Below are 27,486 nucleotides of genomic sequence, written 5' to 3' on the forward strand. Positions count from 1 at the left end.
GGAAAGCCATTTCCAGAGAAAGAATTTCAATTGCTGAAAGGAATATTGTTTTTCTCACCACTTCACGGCCAAGCTCTTCCGCTTTAAATCCATTATGGAACGATTAGTAATTGAAAATGTGGAGGTTTTTGGAAAGGGTTTTATTAACAAATTCAACTCGAACGGAAATTTAATTTAATTAACTTGCAGTGGACATTGATTGTCCCTGTAAATGACACCGATTGCATTTCCGCAAATAGAGTTCAAACGCACGAACCCTTCTAACCTTCGGCGAGTTATCTCTTTTATCCGTTTGTTACGCTTCACTTAATTTAATTACCGACATACCGCCGTTTCGAATGTCAATTATCGGTTCAAACGGGCCATTAGAAGCTGCATTTTCCCTCCACTCAAAGTTAACCAATCATTTCCACACCAACGAGCAATCAGTACTCGTCCAACTGCGAACTGCACCAACAGTCCCATTAAAATCCTAGCTCTGCTCTGAATCAGTATGCCAGGACATTGCTGGAGCAAAAAATAAAAGAGCAAATAAAATTTCACCCAATCAACTAGGGGTCTGCCTGGGCACTTGAAGGTACACAACATGCATAATTGATAGACCCATGAGAGTTTGCGGATCGCAGACCAATGCAATAGAGCCGCTGCTGCAGTTGATGGGTGCATTCGGACGCACTTAATTCGCAACGATCGTAGGCAGACAACTGCTAGCCACTCTGACTCTACCAATTAGTGGACCAGTAGGGTGGGGCTTATTTCCAAAAATCTTCCGTAGTCAAGATTTACAAAGTGGAAAATGATCATCGGTCCCAAAATAACATCCTGTGAAAAAATGAGAATTTTTGGTGAAGGTTTAGAGGTGGCGCAAAGGGCGTAAGTGCAGTTTTCCCATTTTAGTGAACTCTGAAAAATTTTGGTATGCTTTTCAGCTTGTTTTGGTGATTTTAAGACCCTTAAGGGCAAAAAATCACCTCAAAATTGCGATATCTCCACTCCTTTAGACGATATTTGACGAAATATATTTTATGCATACGATTTTTGGCCCTTGAATAGGTTACGCTGACTGATTAATATGAACCCGAATGAATAGCTGGGGAGAATTCCTATGCTAGTAGAATGGAACAAAGAGCAAAGAAGAATGAAAGAAAGAACAAAGAACACAGAAGAATGTAAGGTGGGGTGGGTTAAACAGGTGGGAGGGCGAAACTAGTGATGTCTTGAGCGTAACTGAGGAATCTAGAAAACGATGATTATATTTATTGACTTCATTTTTTTTTTCGATCTTTATTAACGAGATTGTTAGCTCTTTAGCTATGGGCTAGTTCATCTTGGGACCACCGGGTTTACTTCCCTTCCGAAGGATGTCGGCACTGAAATTTTTAGTGACTATCTCGGGGATGGGATTCGATCCCAGATCCTCAGCGTAAAAGGTGTGTGTTCTAATCACTACACCAGGTCCGACCCCTTGACTTCTATTTAATATTACCTACTTCAGAAATATTTCGAGCAATTTTTCTTCAAGTAAGGAAAGAGCACCAATTTTTTAACCATCTCTAGTTTTCGACCCAAGCGAAGTTTCATCATTATTCTCCTGGTAGATATAGATAAATGCACGTCACTTTACAGCTTCAGTACAATAATTGTTTGGTTGTTTTTTTTTTCTGAATGATGATAGCAATTTATCGAAAGGGACCGTTGCAAAATTTACATCCTAAAAATTCAGCCTCACGCAGTATCTATTAAATTCATAACTAATTTATATAATTATTTATAAGTATATACATAGGACATACTGTGAAAATTCCTTCATGTAGCTCTGTCCTAAAAAATATGTTTCAGAACTGTGACGACTTAATTTTGGTTTTATTTGAGAGGTTTTCAACCTGAAGTGCTTTATCTCTAGCACCCTATAGAAGCTCATGCACTATTTTGAATTTTGACTACCGTTTTTTTTACTTCTGCTGTTGTTTATACACATCGATTTCAAATACAGATGTAGAACGATGTATTGAACTTCATCTGCACTCATCTTCATCGTTTGTCCGAAGTTATGTTGAAGGTGTTGTAGCGAAAGTGAAGTATTGGAAACCCAAACCCCAAATTAATTGCTGAAATGGCATCATAATCCAGAAATTCCTGTGGAAATTCTAACAAGTAGTGTTATTGCTGGGAAGCAAAAATCATTTATGGATTTACCTAATAAGGATATATCGTGTGGGATCAAAATCCGAACACCTAAGAAATGAATCTAAACCCTTCCACTTCATATAAAACTCCTTCTATTTGTATGAAGTGTACGGATTTGGGCCCCTCTGTATTTTCTTTCAGATTATAAAAGCAATTGCTGGAGTTATATCAAACGGACATTCTAAAATACTAAATGAGTGTTAAACTTGCATATAATCACATCTCATACATCCAACCGAGATATTTTCACGGCTCCATAGTTGATTCTAATATAATATCATCAGTTACACCCTCCCCCCTGTTTAACCCACCCCACCTTACATTCTTCTGTGTTCTTTGTTCTTTCTATCACTTTTCTTTGCTCTTTGTTCTATTCTACAAGCATAGGAATCCTCCCCAGCTATTCTTATTCGGGTTCATAGTAATCAGTCATTGTAACCTATTCAAGGGCCAAAAATCGCATGCATAAAATATATTTCGTCAAATATCATCTAAAGGAGTGGAGATATCGCAATTTTGAGGTGATTTTTTGCCCTTAAGGGTCCTAAAATCACCAAAACAAGCTAAAAAGCATACCAAAATTTTTCAGAGTTCATTAAAATGGGAAAATTGCACTTACGCCCTTTGCGCCACCTCTAAACCTTCACCAAAAATTCTCATTTTTTCACAGGATGTTATTTTGGGACCGATGATCATTTTCCACTTTGTAAATCCTGACTACGAAAGATTTTTGGAAATAAGCCCCACCCTAGTGGACCAGTGGTAAGTCTGTGAAATATTATTGAACTTTTCAATTACGGTTTTATAAAACACATGAACAGGTTGAGAGGCTGGATTACAAAAATATGAAAGTATTAAATTAGTAGTGCCTATCCCAAACAAACACTCCTTTATACCAGAAGTACTCGATGGATCGATTAGATGCTCACTTTCGTGCTTGAGAAGCTCAACCGTCATCTTATCCTTCCCAGCAGCCTACATCTTTTCAGCTTGCTTATGGACCGATGCACGAGTTCACTATCTGACGTTTGAGCGGTGCCGTGTTATTTACGTGACCATGGCAACTAATGAATTCGGCACCGCTCAAACGTCAAATTAGTGAACTCGTGCATTGATCCATAGCCTTGTACTTAAACATGATCGATGGGTCCATCTTCTGATGGGACATCTCGGCCATCATCATCTATGTTCACCTGTACTCGAGTCGTTTTATCGCTTAACTTCCCCTTTCGATGCACATGATGGGCACTGATTCGGAATTGTGTCGAGCGCTGTTGACCGTAACAAATCTTGAGCTGTAGCTATCACAGTTTCTTTGTGCTGTTTTTCTTACTACAGTAGATTTGCTGTTCTTCAGCACTCGGAGACATGTCTCCTTTCTGTTTAGTAAAGTACCCGTCAGTAGCAAATGAATGCTGGCGGCATTTTTCATGTTCGTCACTCCCTGGCACTCTTCATCGAACCAGTTGTTTTGTCTGTGTTGTTGATCAATACCAATCACACCTTGCACCGTTGTGGTTACAGCTTCGTAGTTAGGGTGATCGTGCTTGTTTGTTTTAATTGATAGGTTAACCTTTCATAAAACCAGTGCTGGGAATGGTAATAGTAGTAGGCTTGAATTTTCGCGAAAATCATGTGGCTCTCCAGTACAGTTGTTCAAAAACGTGAATCTCATCAAGTAGCCTATGTTGGGTGCACGAATTTTCTAAATCATGAGTGTCATTGAAGGCTCTAAATGCGGGAAATAGAACATTTTTCTACAGTAATTCTGGGTTGCCACGGGTGTTTTGCTATTTTCAAGGTTTTTTGCCTACAGCAGCGTGAGTTTCACTGACTTCGCTGACTGTGATTGGCTTTGCTCGGCTACTGTAGAGTGAATTTCAAGATTTTTCCCAACCCTGCATAAAACATTCACTCGATCTTGTCTGTCTCTTGGCATAACGTCACCTACTGGAACAGAGCATTTCCACAGTTATATTCTTCTATGTCTCCTATTTTACTTCGCGCTGAAAAGTGTAATGTGAAAATTTTTACAATACAATTTCCACGCGATCCAGGCGATTTGTGGCTTCGCGGAAGATATTGATACTGATGGCAGAGTTTCACAAAGAATTTTGATCTGTATACCCACCTCAAGTGAGAAGCGGTGAATGCTCTGTTCAGTGAAAGACGTGTGATCAAATCCCGACGGTCGAAGAACTTTTCTGGTTGCAATTTTCCACTTTTTCTCAGAGCATAGAGTATCTTCGTGCTTACTACACGATGTACTACCACTTCAGCGCCTCTCTTTTATTTCATGTCTGGGTATACTATTTACAATCTTACTCGCTAAGCGTTACCTGTACAACTCTTACCCAAAGACATATCCATTGCAGGTTGTGTGATATACCTGCTATCCAAAACTCCTCCTCATCACACAACCTCCGAGCCGCATATCTGCCACCGAGCTCTTCCTAGCTGCTAAAGTCCTCCTAGTCTCGAGCTTCTCGAGTCTCGAACTCTCGAGGCAAACCTCTGCGTCCTCCGAGCTACTCATGAGTTCCGAAGCGATACCTCTATGTTCTTTTCGATCAGCCAGCACCTTCACCGCATCTTGGCCTGCTACTCTTGGGCACCTCGTCCAATCCCCTTTTCTACCTCTTTGTTCAGATCCTGTCTCATCGTCTAGATGCTTCCTCGTGGTCCCTTATTGAAGCCGCCTTAGCGTCCTCCAGGCGTTACGCGCCCAGGAACCTGTAGAACAGCCAGGCTTCCGTCCAACCGTAGGTTATTGACTGATATTGCTACCACGTCAGCATCTCTCTTTTATTTCATGCCTGGGTATATTATTTACAATTTTACTCGCTAAGCGATACCTCTACAATTTTTACCCAAAAACATCTCCACTACAGAGTGTGCAGATAGTGGGTTAGGATCACTTTATTTTTCCAGAACGCTATATCTTAATCTTAAAGTATAATCCTGCGTCTTTTATGTAGGAGATAAGCGCCGCCATTGAAGAGGGGTAGTCCTGCAGGGCTTCTCGAATACTACCAGAAGTCGGATATATCTGTTTGGGTTCATCAAAGGCTGGACAGTTGCAGATGAAATGCTCAACTGTGTTACCCGCATCACATACCTCAAGTCCGACGGAAAGGGTTTCCTCCATAATTGTGGGATACCCTTGTGTGGCCGGTTCTCAACCAGGAAATTATTGTTTGGTCATTTATAGACCTCAGGTCTACCCAAGCATCAGTGCTAAGTTTAATTTTTCGCAGGTAGATGCCTCGTGAGTTTGCCCACTTTGGCTACCAGGTCTGGCGTACGGTTGATTTTACCCACCGTTGAATATCGGCAAGCTGCACCGTAGTGCTGTAACGAGAGTCAGAAGGGCCGGATCTTGCTTGGAAGTCTGCCGTTGCATTACCAGGAACACCGCTAGCTGATAGCCATCGTAATCGGGCTAGTAGCAGTAGTTGTGAAGGCAGCATTTAGAATAGCAGCTGCTTCTGCGGAGAAGATTGAGCACTGTCTAGGGAGGCTGAGGCTGGTTGCTACGGAGAGCAATCCATCAATGTGTCGGTCGCTGGCGTGCTGAATAGTCTTTCCGTCTCTGCGACGATTTTTCGCGACCTGCCCTAAAGCTGCCATCAATTTTAGGATGCGCCAGCCAGCGATTGTAGATCCAGATACCGTAAAACGGGGTAACTTTGATAGTTGTTTCGAAGAAAACTTGTATATTAATGCATGTTATCAATTATGCTTTTCGGCTACGCAGTCTTAATTTTTATAACGGCTTATTTATTTGCCCGACGTTTCGACACGGGCATTGTGTCTTCCTCAGGGGGTAAATATTGTTGTCGTTTGTAGTTTAACTTTAACTGTCAGGTTTAAAGTAGGAAGATTTTGGAAGACGCCGTTCATCATTATGAGGAACAAAGTCACCGATATGACGGATCCTTGCAGCACGCCGGTCTCTGCACTGAATTAATCGGATTCCGATGACCACCCTGAAGATACGATTGGTTAGAAAGTTTTTTACGAAGTGCAAAACGTGGCTGGTAAAGCCCCAGCTGGCGAGCTGGCGAGAACGAGTGGCGTCCAAACCCTGTTATATGCCTTTGAGATATCCAATGAAACAATTTCGGTATGGTGATCCAAGGATTTTGCCTCCTGCAGAGCCTCGCCGAGGGCTGCAGAGTAGGTATAAGTAATCGTATCAAATAGCGTACTACTAGTGGTCCAGCAGGCCGCGTTGCTGGAGATGATGTGTAAGCCGACGGTTTACCATTCGCTCTTCTACCTCTACTACCTTACTCTCTCGCCATTCCGGCGGGTAGGAGTCATCAGTCCACAGCTGAGTTATCAGCTCAAGTGAAATTAGCTTACCATGACCTTCAAGATTTTTCATCAGGAAGTCTGCGAGTTTGGCGAAATATTTTCCCAGGTCTTCGGTAATTGTTTCTGAATCCGCAGCACTCGCAGTCGAGGGTGGGTGGAGTGACGCACAGTGCTTCGTCCCTTGGACAAAAGTCAAAAAATCAACTTTCATATTCGAAAGAATCAAGTAGGCCATGATGTTGATATATGTTTTGAGCGTGTAATACAGATACTAGAAAGTTCGTGCGCTTATCAAAACAAACCAAAACACCACGTGTTGACAAGTTGTTTCATCGTTATATATAATTCATTGTTTTTGTGTCAATCAAATCCCTTTTTGATTCGCTTTATTCTCATACTTATCACATTTTCAAAGTGAAAGCCGTTAAGGATCGTGTTGAAACTAGTAAGTAGGAGTCATTCCGTTTAATTTTATGTGATATATTTTAAAAATTGTAGAAAAAGATGCTTCTGAACAATAAACTCTTTAATACAGAAGAAAATTAAAACTCCTATCTTCTTCTAGCCCATACAAAAAAGTACCTCAAAGTACCTTTTTGAAATCCACTTTAAACTAAAATTTGAAGTATTTTTCAAATTCTGAAAGTGATTCCAGCTGCATATGTTTGCCGATTGTATGTCATTTTATGATTTTTAGGTTATGCTGCCACAATCATCAATAAAGATTGTTTCAAGCAATGGTTTTCTGCCAATCCACGTATTCGAAAAAATCATGTTGTGGATTTCATGTACGGTTGTTATAGCACTGATTCTTTCTCCCAGATATTTAAAAACAAGCTAAATACGTTTAGCAAATTTTATTGCTGCAAAATGCACCAAAAATGGGCTAAATATAGAAGACCATACGATATTTTTGTGAAGCAAAATTCCGACTGATTAGCAAAGCCAGTATTGCTTCCGCGCAAACAGAAAATTGACGATGCAGAGTTTTCCAATTCGGCAGTAAAGGCTGGCATGGGAGGGCCTTTCATACCGTTCAATGAATGTTCATGAAAAACCTATATATATCTTATCAACAATAATGAACCTGAAGAGCTCGCGTTTGTAGCCTATGTATCAAACTGTTTCTAATAATCATGAAACAGAAACCCACGACATTTCAACTTTCTTTGTAGAAAAGAAGATAATGATTCGATTGTTATGTTTTTGGATGAATTATAGCTGGTAAATGAATTTTATTGCTAATAAAAATAAATTTTATATAACCTTTTTTATTGGGTTTGATTTTAGTCGTTGGAATAATCCGTGCTTTAATATGTTTATAAAAATTTGGTTATTGAGACACTTTTACATTTACGCATACCACATACATCGTTTATGCAAACGACTCAAGTACGTTTTCATGCGTTTTTATTTTAAACATTTATTCAAAATCGAGCACTGTTCTATGGTGTCAAATGTAAAACGTGGCGTATAAGCCACTTATGCCATTACTGATATAATATGTGTCATTCATGCCAATAATGAGATTTTTTGTGTATAACGACTTTCTCCTCAACTTCGTAGGGCAAAACCGCATAAAACATCCAGTTCTGACTTTTGTCCCCAAGTGCCATACGTTCGAAGCACTGTGTGACGTCTCTTGTTTTGTTATTGAGGTCGTTGACCTCGGCCCATAGATCAGCGGTCGATTGAGCTGTGTTAAGACTATCCCAGAACTCCTGCCAAGAGGCTCGTAGTCGTTAGGCGTCTCGGATGGCTTGCCGACCATCTCGGTTTGGATGGTCAAGTGCCATTCTTTTCACTGCGCGAAGAGCCTTTCTACGTGCCTTGATCACTTTTTTGATCGCTGAAGACCACCAACAAAGAGCCTTTCGACCAGGTTTGCTGCTAGTTTTCGGGATCGAAACGGCAGCCACATGCGTGAGAATGGCAGTGAATTCTGCCATGTTACTCGGGTAGTGATCGCTACCATGTGGATCCGAATTGGTGCACCAGGTGAACCGTCGGATCTCAGACCGGGTGACAGTAGTAATATCGATTGCCGTCGAATAATGACCGTTGAAGAAAGTCTGGGAACTATCGCTTAGGATAGCGAGATCACTATTTTCGAAGAGATTTAATAGAATCTGATCGGGATCAACCCCAGACATTTAAATCACCAACGACCATTCAAGGTTCTGGCTGTTGTTGAATAAATTTTTCTACCTCGCCCGCAGATTAGGAATTTTTCCGCATGGTAGGTAGACAGATATTGTTGTGCTTCCTGAACTTTGACCCCGTCAACTGGAAGATAAAATCGACGATATACGAATCTAAGAATAAACAAAACAAATTACATAAACATGCAGTCATTAGTAAAAGTGATGTCTACTATGCACTATAAAAGGAAATGTGTTAGAAAAGGATCCACCAAGTACAGTACGCTATCGCTATTGCTCTAAGCAGCGGTTTTCAGAACGTGCTCCGCGAAGTCTTAGCAGGTGCTCAGCGACCGTTTTGAAAATTTGTACCAATGCCTTGAAAAACCTTTTTTTTGGCTTGTAAATACGCTTCGATTTATACCAAACCAAGCCATACTAAGAATGTTCAAGAGTACAAATTTAGAGAACAAAACAACCAATCGTGCTGACAAAAATTTGCCTATACAGTTTGTACCTATGAGACAGTTTTAGCTGCAAAATTCGGTTTGCTTGGATTCGGTATGGAAAATAACCTTTGAAGTTGAATAAATCCTCTAAAACAGAATATTTTGAATTTTTCAGTGTGCTAAAGTCTTGACCTTGCTCTACTTTTGCCTTTCTTGGTTGGTGAAGAGTCTTCGATAGGCCACCTAACCAGGGTTGCGCTACCTACATCGTGCTAGAGGGGCTGCCTCCTCGATGCTGACACGATACAGCATCGTCCGCTTGTTCTTTACATGATGACCACGGTCATAGCCATCACAACCATCCACCTTTATCAGGGCTTTGGACCTGTAGCTCTGGTTCTCAATAGTTTCAAGTTCTTTCGGACATGCTACTATGGTGAGCCGTCATGCGCTAGAGGTGTTGCTAAAGTCTTATTCTTATCGAAAGAAATTTGAGGTACACGCAACTTCGATAATAATCGAAATTTTGACACCGTGATACAAAATTATGAATATATCACGAGTTTTATCAAAGTTATAAATATTTCTGTGAGTGCTGAACTTATAGGTATTCCATTCAAACACAATGATAAAGGCTCAAAAAAAAAAACCTTTCGCTTTAGAAACTTGCTCAGTTCTTCGAACTAAAAACAAAATTTTGGAAAATTGCTGACCAAAGCAATTCTGCATTTTTCAAGCCACTCATTTTCAGTTTTTGCTTTAAAACCAAATGTAGTTTCATTTAGATGCTATATTGTCACAGTTTAATAAAAAAGCTTCCTCAATTAAATAAAAGAAATACTTTAACGTAAGTATCAAAAGTTTAAAAGAAAATTTAAATTGTTCAAAAATTGAAATAAATTGGTTTCTTGATTTTTGTGGAAATTAAAGGATCATTTGAGACTTGTAAAAAAAACGAAATTCAAGCAATAGGTGTTCTGCACAGCAATTTTATTTCAAAAAGTGCTCCGTGAGCCAAAAAGGCTGTAAAACTCTGCTCTAAAGATATATCTCAGACAACCAGAACGTACGTATAACGAATCACCTTATGCGTTATGCGATGCTTATATGAGTAAGGTTTCACGTATAAGATGTCGCCAAAGGCCTTCGTATCAGAGTGGAAGCGATATGCGTGCATATTTTATATGATAAAAATTGGCATGCCGTGCGAAACCTTATGCGACTTAATCTATGATAACAAACTAGATTTGACTGCTGTTACGGATTGAATAGGCTTGTCTATTTATCGACTATTTACGTGACTTCTGTTGTACAGTTATTGTATGGTGATGGTGGACCGTATAAGCGGCTGTGATGTTGTGAAAAGACCTAATTTTCTTAAATACTGGATTCCTGATAGAATTTGGTACATATTGCAAAAAGTCCACCAATTGGAGTCAACCAAAACGCTGATCATCTAGTTTTAGCATATTCTAGCGAACAAAGACAACATATTTGATTTCTATCGATATGTTTCGATGAAAGCCTGGTTTCAGCGAGAACTACTCATGTGAAAAATAATCTGTTCAATGAGAGAGCTCAACTAAATATTGGAGCGCAATGAATAAATTTATTTTATTCCATCAGTTTTCTCGTTAACAAATCATCAGAAGTCTCGTCAAAAACATAAGCATGAGCATAAGGGTGCGACATATGTTGCGACAATTTAGAATCTTTATGCTTTCAAAATTGAATTTAAAAAAAGTTTGTAGAACAACAAATTTTTTCCTCCATCAAAAGTAGCCTTAGTTAAAATAAGTATTCCTTGAAATTTTCTTTATTTATATATTTATTTATTTATTTTTTCGTCAACCGACGTAGACTAGTACATTTTACATATACATATTTTTGTTTCATTTCTTGATACTAAAATTATGTAATTTATATAAAAAAGATTGAAAAAGAAAGTGTAGTGTAAGTAATGTTAATTTCATTTTGTTTTATTTTATGCATTGCGATTTCTAATGAATTTGAAGTATGTTTTTAGATTTTTCCGAGACATGGAAAAGTCAATAGTTTCGCAATGTTGATTGTAATTGGCCATAATTTGATTTAGAGGCCCGTTTTTGGCATAATTTGTTCGATGATGATTTGTCAAGAATAAGTTACGATTTCGTAGTTGCCTAGAAGGAGCGTAGAAATTTAATTTTGATAAGATTTCTGTAGAATCAATACGTTGCGAAACGATATCATTTACAAATGAAACTCTTGCGATTTCACATTGCTCTTTCAAAGTTTGTATGTCAATAAGCATGCAGCGTGCTTTGTAGGGTGGAAGTGGAAATGATGTAAAACCTAATTTACGAAGAGCATATAGTAGATATTGTTTTTGTACAGATTCTAATCTTTCTTCGTGTGTGATTGAGAAAGGAGACCATACAATGCTGCAGTATTCCATGATTGATCTTACATATGCAATATATAGAGTTTTAATTGTTTATGGGTCATGAGAGTTGTAGCAGAAGCGTTTTATGAACCCTAGCATGTTATTAACCCTGTGAATTATTGTATTGTAGTGGTCTACGAAAGAAAGCTTAGAGTCTAATATTACTCCTAAGTCCCTTACTCTTTCACATTTTTCCACATTTTGATTTCCTAATGAAATTGAAATTCGTGGTGTTGTTCTTTTTCTGCTTAATGATATTAGGTTGCATTTTTTTACATTCAGTTCTAATAGGCTTTTTTTGCACCATATGTAGAATTTTTCTATTTCATTGCGGAATACATTGATGTCTTCTTCATTTCTTATTTCCAGGTAGAGCTTCATGTCATCGGCATAAATTAACACTTTGAGTTTATTGAAAATGAAGGAAATGTCGTTTACATACATAATAAAAAGAAGAGGTCCCAAATGGGAGCCTTGAGGGACACCCGAAGTGACTTGAATTGGTTTTGATTTGTTTCCTTTGAATTTTATTATTTGTTGGCGGTCAGTTAAATACGATTCAAGCCATTTCAGCAGTCTTGGTTCAATTCCAATTTTTTTTAGTTTGAAAAGTAGCATTGGTATGTCTATGCGATCAAATGCCTTGCTCAAGTCCGTATAAAGAGCTTCTACGTGGTTTCGATTGTCCATTGCATTCAATGAATAATCAACAAATTGAAGTAAATTTGTTGACGACGAGCGACCTTTAAAGAAGCCATGTTGTGTGTCAGTAATTCTATTTTTGATTTGAAGAAATAGTTTTTCGTTGACAACTGACTCGAAAAGTTTTGAAATACAAGAGATAATGGCTTACCACGATAATTACGTATGTCAGATTTGCGGCCAGATTTAAAGATAGGCACTAAAAAAGAGCTTTTCCATATTTTTGGGAAGATTCCGGATTCAAGGGATTTATTAAAAAGTCAAAACAATGGCGCTGTAAGTTCTTTTGCTAAATTTTTCATAAATATTGGTGGAATCGTGTCAGGGCCGGAACCTTTTGCAGCGTCCAAATTCATTAGAGCGTCTGAAATTTCCCGCACATTGATTTGATTCACACCAATATCTCTAGAAAATTCCGGGTAAAACGCAAAATAATTGCGATCGCGGTCTTCTACCGAAAATGTAGTATAGATTTCTTGGAAAAAATTGCATATTGATTGCAAATTTTAACTAATAATACCATCTCTGTTTGATGATAACTTCATGAGTATTCAACCGTCTTCAAATCTTTTCACACACTTTTAAAGCAAATTTGGGTGTTTTCATTTTTTTATACAACAGATTTAATTGAGAAATGTTTTGACTTAGTTTTTCAACAAAAACTACCCAAGAACATGATTTTTTGAATGTTTAAAATTTCCTTTTCGAAAATTACATTTTTATTATTTTCATGAAGTTTACAAAGCATCTTGGTATAACTTTGAGTTGAATTCTGCATACTTTTGTTAAGAAATGCAAAAAAAAAAAATTTCTATGATCCTATTAAAATTTAAGAAAAAAAATAACAGGTTGCTACTCCATTATCGCCAGATCAGCTGCACTTACACAAGGAACCAACCGAATGACTGCTTAGGACTGACAGACACCCTCACCCTGCCGCGTCACAATGCAGACCAATGAGGGTAAGGGGGAGGAATTGATGATGCGTTATACTGGCTCCCACAGTAGACCGTATATACCACTGCGTCTACGCCAGTTCATGCGAGAGTGTATTGGGTTGGGGAAAAGGCATGGCAGAGAGGTTTGCTCTTTGGTTAGCAGACTGCCTATGTATCAGGCGTGCTATAATGATATGGGGAAAGGGTTTCTTGTCCGTCTCTGGTTCTAGCGTTTGCTAAGAACGAATAAGGTGTAAGTGTGATAGATTGAGAGTGGAACATAAAAGCAATAGGGCGATACTAAAAACTGAAAAGGCAATAGATGACTCTTTTTCAGTGGTAGTAAACACGAAATCCTGAAGCAAAGAAAGCACAATGGAAGATGAACTAAACACAAAAAGTTATGTATTCATATTACGCTTGATTTCTAATCACTACTTTTTCGATCCAGTTTCCTAATTGCAAGTAATTTACGTTTTTCATTATTTTCCATACGTTTTGACAGTTCACCGACTACCATTCTTCCATGCACTTGTGTTTGAAATTTGAGAAATTTGAGAATCCAGCGTAGCGCGATCAGTGAAAGGAATACACACATCAGTGTCGCCGCTAGGCGGCCAGCACAGATAAACTGAATGTTCGAAGGGTTGTTGTCTGTACTTTTTGCCACTGGCGCCAACTGTTAGCGATTAAGAGCAAAATAAACAGTCGTTACCCTATTGAAAGATACAACTACAAAGTACGAGTAAAGGGACGGCCATGCGGTTGAGCGCATGACCTTCTACAAATGAAGCAGAAGCGGTAACCATTAGACCACCAACCCCGTTCAATTGGAAAGACAACCAAATAAACATGCATTTGTAAAAATACTTGTAATCGGTTGAGTATTCGTGAAGTTATGGTCAAAAAAGCTTAAATAAAAAATAAATAAAAATTTGAAGGAGACTACTTTTAATTAAGACGTTTTAATTTTGAGATAAATTGGATGTGGACTTTTTAGAAATATCAATTTTATTTTGAAGATTATTTATCAAAAGAAAAAAAGAAAAAAAAAGATAAAGGGAGAAAGCCAGAGAAAAAAAGAAAGAGAGAAAGAAAAAGAGAAAGAGAACAATGCTTAAAAATTCAAAATTCAGAAGAGCACACGAATTTTAAGTTTTGAGAACTTTAAAAAAATAAACCGGATCCTTATGAGCATAGATGCCCGAACAATTCGTAGTTGCTACTCTTTATTTGACAAGCACAGTCGCATTTAAACAGAAATTCAAAGAATGAGGCTGAGAAACTGAGAACTCAAAACTCATAAGTCTGAATTGCTTGTTGAAAACTGAACTGAACATCAGTATATTTCTTAGTCTGGAGGTAACACTAGAAATGAGAGGAAAGAAGAAGTGTAAAATTTAAAATCTAATTTTGATGGTCTTCTATCGCTAAGAGTCGACATTGAAATTTAAACAAATTTGCGTGAAATTCAAATTAGAACGCTTAACCTTAGAATCTTTGACAGATTTGTCATGGTGTTTAATATGATTTATCATCCTTAGCATTTAACTTCTTAAACAATAAGCATGTGTCCCCTAACTCAAGGTCCTCCTGTTCACTTGACTAATGACCGACATGATATTTTTTTCTTCGTTTCAGACCTCGTAACTGACCACCATCGAAAGCAAAGCGCCCCCACCGAGAGCCAACAGGAACAAATCGAGGAGAGCGTGCACACTCAATCTTCGGTGCCATAACCGCATAAATCATTAGCATGAGTTCCTACCGGCAAACGGTGCACCAGCAACGACGACCACAAGGGACCATATTTTACATCCAGTGCAACGACAATCACATTGTCTGAAAAGCGGAGGAATCACGGAGAAGAAAAACAACATTTTTAGTGCATTGTGATTTATTTCTATCTACGGCGTATAGTCGGAGTGTAAATAGTTCAAGATTTGAAGGTGGAACGCTTTCGGCCCGAAGAGCGGAGGAAAAGTTTATTTCAGTGTGTTTTTGTCCATGTTACCGTAATCATTATTATAGTTGTCTATTCTGTTGATATTGTAAATAATCTGTGTTATTTTGTTGGACGTGATTTTTAACCGGAAAGTTTTGCACCAGTGCTAGTCTTCATCGAGTGATTTTTTTTTCTGTTATTGAATTCTATCTGTCGCAACGCCATCAGTGCAAAAGTAAAGCGAAGAAATTAATGAGAGAAGTTGTTCGCAAGTTTATGAAATAAGAAAATTTTCTCAATCGATTCCACGAGCTGTCAACGAATCGACACGCCTGTGACATCAACCGAATAGCAGCAACACCGAAGCAAAATAAGCTCACTCAACACCGAAATCACAATGGAAACCGAGGAAATTATTAAGCTCGTCGACGGGATCTATAAGGTTAGTTGGAATGTCATTGCAGAATTAATTTTAATCCCTACCCACCGTCATTACGCCGGAGTTGTGGTGGAGAAATTCCGTACAAAGGTAGTCACTGTGTGCGGTGACGATCTCTGGCGCTATTTCACACTCAGCGAATCGAAAAAAGCACCATCTTGTTATTCCATTGTTACGTAAAAACGGTTTGGCAAAATTTGCCAAAAAATGCCTTTCTGTAATGATTGGTGTTGTTATGCTGAAATGTACATAGTCCACGAAATAAAACTCTACTACGTTCCAAACTAGCAAACATTTATTAGCGTTCATTTCACAGTGGATATCAGAAAACAAGTCAAAAAGTTATCACAAAAAAAAAACAGAAAAACAGGGTTATCCTATTTTAATTTCGCTGACTGTCTAAGATACAACCCTATCGCTTCGTCATAATCATCGTCGGATCAAAAGATGACATTCGCTCTCCAAGAGATGCTGCCAAGAGTCCCACTGAACTAGTTTCTTCGGCACGCCGCGGTGACGACTTCTGTAGTACCTCTGTATTGACAATCGAGACTTAATCATAAGGCTTGCCGGGATGAAAAATGACACTCTCATATGTCTTCATTTCCTTCTATGAGTACGAATGACACAATTTCCAGCAAGTACAGACAGTTCCTTTTCAAGCGACAGAATCATACCTCCATGCCGGTTTCAGGGCGGCAAACATGCATGCAATTGTTCGGGTTTACACTGCTGGATGATGCCGGGTGTGTGTCGGTAGTTAAATACCGTTTTGACTCATATTCCGAACACTTAAGGCCAACAGTGACTTCAAATGCATCTGATTGGCATAAATTGGCTGATATTTGCGCAAATTTTAATTTCCTCGCAAAGTCTAACTATTAGCTGTTGGGTGTACTGATAATAATGTTGATTTAATTAGTTTTAGTATTGTTTTTACGTAAAAGTATGGAACAACATTTTGCTTCAAATTCCGAACACTGTGTTCATTCTGTCTCATATTCCGAACACTTTGATTCAAATTCCGAACAGCACAAATAAATTGTATTCAAATGAATAATTTCGCAAATAAATTTACTTAAGCTTGTTATTCTGGTCTGAAACTAGAATATCATCACTACTCCCGCGGCATAAATTAAATTGGAGACGTTAAAATTGAATTGCAATTGACTGCCATTTCCTCGTTATTTGGTGACATATTTCAGCGAAACATTTCAACCAAATCGCCATACAAAAACCGAATGTTCGGAATATGAGTCTGTTCGGAATTTGAGACAAAACGGTACCTTTGTGGAGTTGGAGGTTGTTCCCAGCCTGCTTCCATTTCAGCTGGAATGGTCGACTGAGAGCAGCAGCAATAGCAGTAGAAAATGGTAGGAATTTTGCAGAGTCCACCCATTCCATATGCCATTCCGATGGCCGACATGAATGAATGCCTGACTAAATGATGGATATTTCAAGTTCAACGGTGTAATAAGGTTGGGACTGGTGCACTTTTGTTCGTGAGAACGTTGCAATTAACCCCTCTACCGGCAGCTTCATTTTTTACTGCAATAAAAATATTCAAACCTTGATAACTTTTTTGTTTTTCGATATTTTTGCATCATTTTTTCACAAGATATCGATATCTGTCGATGGTGATCTGGGTTTAAAGATATTCCGATGTTCCTTGGGGGACCGAAATTCATCATATAAAATGTCTTTGATCCCCATTTTGTTTTACGTCAATCTATCAAAAAAAATAAAATATGGGCTATACAAACCTAGGCAGTAAGGAGTTACCTTGAAAAAATCATACAAATCGGTTAGGTATTCCAGGAGATATCTGAAAATTACGATATGATGTATTTTGAAGATTTAGAGATCTTTATTTGGCCAGCGTAATACCAGACAAATGAATGCTCATTACTCAAAGACGGCTGCACCAAATTGCTTCATTTTTTCACAACATACTCTCATTAATGTATTGTTCCGAAGAGTGAATATCCGAATACCATAGAAATTATGTAGGTTGAGATATTTACGTGTGTTATCGCTACGCGTCGGTCTCCGAAGGAATTTCGGAGTGGTTCCAAAATGCTATTTTAAAAATCTTAGGAGTTTTCAAGGTTTTTGCGATTTTTCAATGCATGAGTAGAGATTTACCACGGATTCCATGTGGTTTTAAATGGGTTGCAATAGGAGATTTCCAAGGTTTCAATTTAAAAGTTATAAATCAAAATCTCTTCATGGATTTGCGATACGTTTCGAAGGCTTTTTTAGGTCGCTTTCATCGGTGCTCCATTTGTTTGGTCCAATTCTATTACAGTTCCAAAATAATAGACTACCAAAATAGAACGGATTTCATCCGCTTCCACCATAGTTTGATCTTAATTCCATTTCAAATAATTTTGTCATTATTTTAACATGAGCTCTCCTGTTGAAGCATATCAAAAACATTTTTGTAGCGATATGTGACAGTAAATATCGCAATTACTGTTAGTTATCAACCAATAACGGATTTTCTCGAAGTGCATTGATGATTTCAACTTCCAAAGTTAGACATCTTGCATATTCTAGATGAAAACTCATTGAGCGATAGAAATGTTTTGTTTTTCTACCATATCAACAATATCTTAAAAGAGTAAATCAAGCGTTTGCTAGAATAAGGGCGTAAGTCACATGATCGATTTCTCTTCATCGATCCTCTCTTCTGTGAATAAGAGTGACAAGATGGAAGTTTATCAGCATTTTTTCACTTCAAACCGCTAGGCAGCGTTGCAATCTGGCGTCCTGACGTGGAAAAAATCTAACAAACTTGCATCTTTTCACTTTTATTCGCAGAAGAGAGGATCGATGAAGAGAAATCGATCATGCGACTTACGCCCTTATTATAGCTCACGGTTGAAATATAAACCATATCAGAGTAAAAACACATTTCTCCAAGGTTTTGTCAAGGAATTTTCAGAGATATTTTTTCGAAAATATCTTCAAAAATTTCACCAAGAAATATGTCAGATATGTTGTTATAAGCTCTCCCGTGAGAGCAAACTCATTAGAGATCTGCTTCGCAAATCTCACGCTTGAGATTTTGATGCAAAATAACTCAATCATCTTCTTCTTCTTCTTCTTTCTGGCGTTACGGCCCAACTGGGACAAAGCCTGCTTCTCAGATTAGTGTTCTTATGAGCACTTCCACAGTTATTAACTGAGAGCTCTCTTTGCCGATTGACCATTTTTGCATGTGTATATCGTGTGGCAGGTACGAAGATACTCTATGCCCTGAGAATCGAGAAAATTTCCTTTACGAAAAGATCTTCGACCAGCGGGATTCGAACCCACGACCCTCAGCATGGTCATACTGAATAGCTGCGCGTTTACCGCTACGGCTTCTGGGCCCCTCACTCAATCATCTCAAACCGTAAAAAATGATACAGTCGCAAAACCCGTCATAACCTCGTGAAACCCGAATGTTGTTGTTTGCGTTAGGAAGGATTACTATAATTTTACCAGAATAACTAGAAATTATTGCTTTTGGTGAGTAAAGTGACGAGACAATGAGTCAAAAAGGTGAGCCAACTCATCCATGATTTTTTGACTGCTGAGTTGCGTGATTGACAACTCACGCATGAAAAATCTCAAACGTGAGTTATGAGAAATTGAGTTTTTCACAACACTGCTCCAGAGACTCCACTAAGTATTCTTCTAAAGACTCATCGAGAGATTGTTACGAAAATTCTCGAAGGGACTCCTCCTGGATTCCACCAGGGATTCCTCCTGCTGCTTCTCCAAAGAGTGCCTCATTTGTTTTAGCTTAGCTTAGCTTAGCTTAGCTTAGACTGACTACACATATCAATGGTTGCTATTCCGTGATTGACCGAAGTCAGTGAAAATGCACAAAGAATCAACTAGAAGTTCGGTTGGGATTGGCCATAATCTTCTTCAGTGTGCATAATTCAGTGCCTCTATTTATACATGGTCAATAACGGCACCGGCCACGTCCTTGCAGTCAGGTGGGATTGGGGGAAGGAATGTTAGTGTGTAACCTTTGCTATTTGGAGACCGTGTTTGCCTCTGCATCTCCACAAAGGTTACTGGGAGGGATATTTGTTAATGGGAAGGATCGTTGGGTCACAGGATTCACTTTGATAAGCGATTAGACCATGATAAATAATTATTTGTGAGATATAAACATGCTTATATGTAAATATAATATTTTCATTTGATATGAACAATATCTATTTAGAGAAAAATTATGCCGTCACTTGAGGTGACGAACCTTTCAAAGTTTGTTGAATAAAGTGAACCTTTCGGAAGTCTACACTTGAAGCGTCGAACCATTCAAAGTTTTTTTTTAATTACAAAAATAAAGGTAAATAGAAGAAGGTGTATTGAATAAAAAAAATTAGACATAAATAATTTATGAATCACAGTTTATGTCGACACTCACAGTGACGAACCATACATATTTTTTGAAAAATCATATTTACGTCTCACCGTTGTAACGATTAAAGGTGCAGTCATACATATTTTATAGATTAGAAGCAGTAGCATAAAACGAGCTCACCAATTGATCCGTCATACTCGAGCAGCAACAATCCTCTTTCAGTTTCACTCGTTTGCTCGGGTATATAAAAGCACTCAGAGAAAATAGGCGCGCGACCCATGAGGGAAACAACTGATGACTGCTCGGGCTTTCTTAACGCACTGCCCAGGAGCAAGCGTCAACATCGAAAGATCGAAAAGGACTAATCGAAAGCGGCACTTTTTCACTTTACTCGATCGACGCGCGACATATTTGACCCTGCCCTCATCGCCGGCCCCCGCAGGAGCAAGCGTCAAGGTCGGAAGATCAAACACAACTAAGCGATCGCGGTTTTTTTTTTTTCACTTTCACTCGACCGACGCGCGACATGTTTGATCCTACCCTCATCACCGCTCCAAAGAGTGCCTCATTTGTTTTATTCAGAAAAACCTTGAAGGATTTCTTCACGGCCATTTCTCGAGAAAAATTTAACCACGAAATAATCAGAGATTTTTTTTTCGAAAACTTTTCCGGTCATTTCAATAGTTCCTTCAACTAGACATAGTTCAGACTTTTCCCAGAAATTTCTCTACGGTTTCTTCCAGGGACCCCTCGGAGTACTGTACCTGGAATTCCTCCAGAGCTCCACCAGGAATTCCTTCTACCAAGAACTCCACTAGGGATTCCTCATGAGAGTCCTGTTGAAATTTTTTAAAGGAATTCTTCCATCGTTTCCTTCAGGAATTTCTCCAAAACTTCAGGAATTTCTCAACGATAAAAAAAAACTTTGAAATATTTCCTGGAAATATGTCCATAGATGGGGCCTTCCTTAGCCGAGTGGTTAAGCCCGCGGCTACAAAGCAAAGCCATGCTGAAGATGATTTCACCACTAATTAATTCAGAGATTTTTTAGAAAACTCCTCCAGGGATTTCAGTAATTGCTGATAGATATCACTTCGACATAATTCAGATATTTTCCTGAAATTTCTCCAAAGACTTTTTCGAGAATTCCCCCTCGAATTCCTCTAGAATTTTACTAGGGTTCCTCCAGAGATTCTTCTAAGATTTACTCCTTCAATTTTTTGAGGGATTACTAAATAGGATCTTTCCGGTATTTTTCCTGGAATTTTATCAGTGATTCCCTCAGGATTTTTTGTCAAAACTTACCTTAAAGAAATCTCGAGGATTTTTCTTAAATCATTTTTCCAGGAATTAACAGATATTTTCAAGAACTTCTCCGGACATTCTAGTAATTCCTTCAAGGCTTTCTTCAAAGAATTCGCCAAGAAATAATTTCAATATAACCCACCCGGAATTTCTCCAGAGAAAACTTGTATTAGTCCAGGGAATCTTTCAAAAATTCTCATGGAGATTCCTCCAGGAATTTCTCATGCAAATGTCTCCAGAGATACTCCCACAGCATTCCTCGAGAAAGTCCTTCAGGGAAAAGGTTTTCTCTAGTGAAATTTCACCACTAAAAAATTTCAGGGATTGATTCGAAAACTCCCCTAAGGATTGTACTAATTATTTCAAAGATTTCACCTAGACCTAGACATAGTTCAGATCTTTTTCTTCTTCTAGGCATTAACATCCCCACTGGGACAGAGCCGGCTACTCAGCGTAGTGTTCTAAGAGCACTTCAACAGTATACTTTAAGCCAAGGGAAGTCAAGGAAATTTCCATTACGAAAAGATCCTGGAATCGAACCCCTTCAGCATGGCTTTGCTTTGTAGCTGCAGACTCTAACAACTTGACTAAGGAAGGCAAATTCAGATATTTTCCAGAAATTTCTCAACGGGTTCTTCCAGAGACTCCTTCAGAAATTTCTCCAAGAAATCCTTCAGAGTTCTTCTAAAGATCCCTCCATGAATTCCATCTGCGATTTCTCTATTTTACAATTGCTCTAAAGAATTTCTCAAAAGGATTCATCTAGAAATTTGTCGCAGGATTCCATCAGAAATTGCTCCAAGAGCTTCTTCAGAGATTTCTAAACGAATTTCTCTAATAATATTTTCCCTAGGTAAAATTTCAAAGATGTATTCGAAAACTTCTTCAGGGATTACACTACTTTCTCCAAGAATTTCCTTCAAAGAATTCTCGAGGAAAAGTTTCAAATATTTCCCTAATTCTTCTAAAGAAACCTCCAGTTATTCTTCCAACGATGTCTTCCAAGAATTCTCTAAGGGATTCCTCCACAGATTTCCTTCAGGAACCCCTACAGAAATAATTCAAGCATTTCAACTATTGATTCGAAGGTATTAACTGGACAGATATCTGACTTCAATTTCTCCGGAACTTAACTCAAGGACTCGTTCAGAGTTTCCTTCGAGAATTCTCCATGGCATTCCTTTAGAGTTCCTCAAGGGTATCCTCCAGGTATTATTTCTGCAAAGGATCCCTCCACGAATTCTTTTGGGAATTTGTCCTAGGATTTTCTCCGGAATTACTCCAGGAGCTCCTTCAGGGAGTTCTTAAAGAACTTCTTTAGAAACATTTCAACAGGAAATGATCAAGTTTTTTTTTTGAAGACTCGTCCAGAGAATGCAATGAATCCATCAGAGAATTTCTTCAAAAATTTCTCGATGGCATATTTTGGATATTTTTAAAAAGGTTACACCTGAGACTTTTCCAGCATTTTTTTAAATTCCAAAGATCCTCCACTCTTAACTCATTCAGGAATTTGTCGAAGAATTGATCAAGGTACATTTCGCCGCTGAATATTAACATTTTTTTTTTTTTGAAAACTTTTGCAGGAATTTAAATAATTCCTTCGTAGACTTCACCTTGACATTTTCCTGAACTTTTTTCTAGAGACTCTTCCAGGGGTTCTCTGAAATTGTTCCAAGGATTCCCTCAGAAATTTCTCCATGAGTTACCTCATGTATTTCTCATGGAATTTCGCTAGGTATTTTTTTCAAGAATTTGTTCAAATATTTCACCAAGAAATAACTTCAGATGGCTTGTGGCACGTATCAAGCCAATATAGTTTCCTCAAATTTTCACAAATCCAATGAGAAAATGGATTGAGCCCCGATTTTAGATCTTCTAATTTGTCATGAAAGTATGACTAGATGTAGAAGCTAAACAAAATCAATATAAACATTGTTTATTATATTGTTAAGTTAATCCCTAATACTTAGTGGTAACCACCTTACTAAAGATAGGTTTGAGGGTTTTTTGCCTAAAGGAGAAGTGTTTTTTCACTCTTACAGGCTTCCCATCATTGAAAAAAAAAAATCCGACTTTTCCAGAAATTCCTCCAGAAATACCTCCCCTTGGATTTATCCCAGAGATTCCCCAGTAATTCCGCCAACACTCCATAATTTCTCCAGAAAATTACTCCAATGATTCCTCCGCAGAACGGTCTTCCTCAGAGTTTCTTAATGCATTTTTTTAGGAATTCTTCTGAGGATTTCTTCAAAAATCTCTCGAATTATTCTACCAGAAATTTTTAAGGAATTCCACTTAAATGATTTAAGTTAAATCTCGCCATATAATTCCGCATGAACCGTGGGCTTTTCCCAAGCCCTCCAGTAATAATTTTAGTAATCCCATCAATAACCTCACGAACTCTTACAGAAATTTTTCCAGCAATTTCATCATGTATTCTTCCAGAAATTACACCTGGTTTTTTAGAAACTCTACCAACAATACCTAAAAAAATTCTGCCAGTAATTCGTTAAAGAGTTATGCCAGTAATTTCTCCAGTCATTCCGCCAGTGATTTCTCGAGGATTTTTTCGCCCAAAATTCTTCGAGAAAATCCGTCAGCAATTCTTATAGGAAAACTGGGGTGGCCCATTTCGCATAAAGACGTTTAGCATAATGGACGTTGTGCATAAAGTAGTTCCTTACAAGAACATGTAGCCTTTAATAGAAGGCATAAATTTCTCATTATGCCAAATGTCCATTATGCCAAATGTCCATATGCAGAACGTCCACTCCCTGGAAAACTGCTAGAGATTTCTCAAGGAATCCCTCAAGGTATTCTTCCAGAAAGTCACTAGAGGATTCCTACAGTAATTCACATAAGGAGTTCACTATCAATTGTATCAGGGTTGTCTCCAGAAGTTTCACCTGATGTTCCTGAAAAAAAATCTACCCGGTATTCCTCTAAAAACTATACCTGGGATCATTTAAGATATTTTCCAGGAAATTCACCACGGTTTCGTTAAGTAATTCTGCCAAAAAATGGTCCAGTAATTTTACCTAGGATTGCTTCAAGAATTCCGCCAGTGATATTTTTATATTCTTCTTTAGTTTCCACAGAAGTTCCAACAGGAATTTTTCCATTAATTGTTATGAAAATTCCACCATGCATTACTCCGGGAACAGCACCAGGGAATCCACCAGCGACAAATAATTCCTTCGGAGATTTTGACCAAGGGTTTCTACTATTTTTTCTGTTTAGATTTTTCCGTTTTAGCACTCCCTCCAGATACCGCTTCTGGATATCTTCTTTGTTCTTTTTCAGACATCTATCTTTGGTTTTTCAGGATTTTTCACAGGAACTTCTCCAAGAATTCCTTCAGTAATACTTCTAAGGATAGCTTCAGAACATCTATCAAAATTCCCTTCCTACATTTGATTGATTCTATCAGGATTTTCTCCAAATATTCCTCCATAAATTCCTCCAGAAATTGTAGGTTCCTTCAGAAAATCTTCAAAAAGTCGGATGTCTGAAATTTATCCTCTAGTTATTCCTCCTGAGATTTTTCCGGAAATCTGTCCAGTTTAATCCAGGCAATCCAACAGGATTTCTTTAAAAGGTTCTTAAAATACAGACTACATACCCGAGTGGACGACAGTTTTATTTTATATCTTTTTACCATATCTCAGTCTCAGCTATAACTTATTCTTGATTTACCGTTTGGAACCCGATTCCATACGAGATGTTAAACTTAAAAGATTCTGCCAGGAAATCTTCAAGCTGTAACTTCTATAAACTTTCAGAAGTTTTTGAGTTCCTGAGATTCCTTCAAAAGTACCTTCAAAGTTTTCTCCAAGTATTACTTTAGAAATTCCCATATTAATTCCTGTAGGCTATTCGTTGGGAGTTTCTCAAGTAATTGTGTTTGTTCAGGAATTCTTCAAGAAATCTCTCCATGAATTCCTTCTGGGTTTCAAAAAGTTCCTCCTCTTAGGGTGTCTTTATAAAATCCATCATGTCTTGCCCTGAATTCACTTGGGATCCTTGAAAAACTCTGAACTTATCTGAGACACTCCAAAAGAGCCTTGTAATTCCTCTGAGAATCTCTAGGAAATTCGATGGTAATTACTGGTAAAATTTTAGGAATCTCTGGAAACATCTAGAAACCTTTTAAAAACCTCTTGAGAATTCCTCATAATGCTTTGGGAAACGTAAGTTATTCTCAAGAGCATTTGAACTCTTCATACATCAATTGGAAACCATTAAGAACTCTTAACAAATTTTCGGAACCAATTGGGATCTAATTTTTTATTACTATTTTATCTATTTGAGGCTAAAGCATGTTTGGCGCTTTGCAGAGCTGAAAGGTTTCTTTTGCACTTATGAACAATTCATCAACTTCTTAAGTACGGATGAAGCCAAGGTACTCCTGGCAATTCGAGGTTAGTGGTCACAAATATTAATAAGGATGAACAAGGTAGAGATTGGGTATCGGGGTTCTCTGTAGCTCATCCGGTAGGTATGTGGTGGTTGCTCATTTGTCGTGCCGTACTTCTCTTGGGTTTTCGAATGCCAGATTGCTAGAAACATCAATCCAATACAAAATGGACGAACTACAGAGAGATTGGGAACTCTTAGTAATGCAATCTTCTAAAAGCATTTTAAGAAACTCTGTTTTATCTTTGGGATTCTTGAAACCTACTTGGTTGAATTATCCAACTCCTCGTTTGCCAAAAGATGTCAATGAACCAGGTGTTTATCCAAGAGCTGCTACCACTGAAAGACTGTAATAGCTGGCATCCCTCTAGGCAACATTTTAGGACCAATATTATACAATATTTTCACATCTGAATTACCTGAGTTACCTCAGGGATGTCAATAATCTGTGTTTGCGGATGACACATGCCTCTCCGTCAAAATTGGATATTTTGCAAAAATGGGAGACATCTCCTAATGCTTCTAAAAAACAATTTATAATTTTCCCACATAAACCAAAAGCTCTTTACTTCAAACTTTCAAGTATACATGTTGTCACGATGAGAGGGGTTTCAATAAATTAGTCAAATGAAGTTAAGTATCTTTGGCTCATGCTTGATAAAAATTGATTGTTTTATTATTTAATTGATTAATTAACGAATATTCTAGTCATGCTGACAATCATCCTTAAAATCTCAATTTCGCCTAATACCACCCATGTACGCTCATCCAGCTTGATGTATCCAATGGAATCCAAGAGAAAAGGGACACGCCACCACAACCTAGACATAAATTATCGCATCTTCATTTATTTTCCTGCATGATCCACGAATGGTTTGCGGCAGCAACTTCTCGTCCCTCCCCAAAGCAGACATGTCAGACATCTATGCCCCCTACATGGTTCCACTTCATCATAGTGGAACACCTTGTGACATGACGGGAACTGAGCCAGCCTCCAACCGTTTCAAATTCTTCCTGCTATGACGATTCAGTTGAAACAAAGTAGCTGCCAGTGTTGCACCATCAAACTTATTCCCGGTGTTCCCTCCGTGGCGAATCCAACCTACAAGGCTCCGGTTCTCCGGTGATGTGTGACTTATTAGCACGTTTCGTCGTCTTGTCTTCCAGCACCACCTGCTGCTAATGGCTCACGACTCAACTGCCATTAGTCTTCAAGGCTTCAGTGCTTGGCTGAAGGGTTGTCTTTTCCACACCGACCGAGATGGCTCTCTCTTAAGAAGACATGTGTGTGCCGGCAGGTGAAAATTTCTTCTTCCTAATTTGTAACATCTTTTCCGAGGCGACAGCTTTCCAAGTCATGGCAAGTGTGGAAACCCTTTCCGGTTGAATTTCCGCTCCGGCAAAAGGGAAACCCGGAACGACAAACTCGGTGGGGTGTTCCTGTCTAGCGTTGAATGTAAGGTACAGCGAAGCAAGTTGGAACGGCTTAGTAAAAGTAAAGTAAATTAAAAGTTGGTTTTTATCGGACCAGATCTTTACTGCATGGCAAATCCTCCAAAAAAATGTCGAGAAAACCAGGTCCCAACGCATCACCTTTTCATCGATTTCAAGGTGACATACGATAGAATTAAACGTTTAGAGCTATGGAAAATCATGGACGAGAACAGCTTTCCCCGGAAGCTCAGGGACTGATAAGAGCAACGATGGAAAGTGTGCAAAATTGTGTGAAGGTTTCAGAATAACATTCCAGCTCGTTTGAATCCCACCGGAGACAAACGACAAGGTGATGGACTTTCGTGCCTGTTGTTAAGTATTGCGCTATAAGATGTTATGCGGAGAGCCGGGCTTAA

The 27,486-nt window shown here is 38.4% G+C and overlaps 1 protein-coding gene across 3 annotated transcripts in view; it reads left to right on the plus strand.

Annotated features, from left to right (window-relative positions):
* LOC5567674 (zinc finger CCCH domain-containing protein 13) overlaps nt 1-27,486 on the plus strand; it is a 483,331-nt gene that overhangs the window by 378,289 nt on the left and 77,556 nt on the right. For all 3 annotated transcript variants that reach the window (XM_021853276.1, XM_021853278.1, XM_021853277.1), the window contains exon 5: nt 14,804-15,549. In XM_021853276.1, coding sequence (XP_021708968.1) covers nt 15,505-15,549 — 45 coding nt within the window. In that variant the 5' untranslated portion in view covers nt 14,804-15,504. The remainder of the gene's footprint in view (nt 1-14,803; nt 15,550-27,486) is intronic.

This window comes from Aedes aegypti, chromosome 3 (genome assembly GCF_002204515.2).
Source record: "Aedes aegypti strain LVP_AGWG chromosome 3, AaegL5.0 Primary Assembly, whole genome shotgun sequence".
In the NCBI taxonomy this organism is placed as follows: domain Eukaryota; kingdom Metazoa; phylum Arthropoda; class Insecta; order Diptera; family Culicidae; genus Aedes; species Aedes aegypti.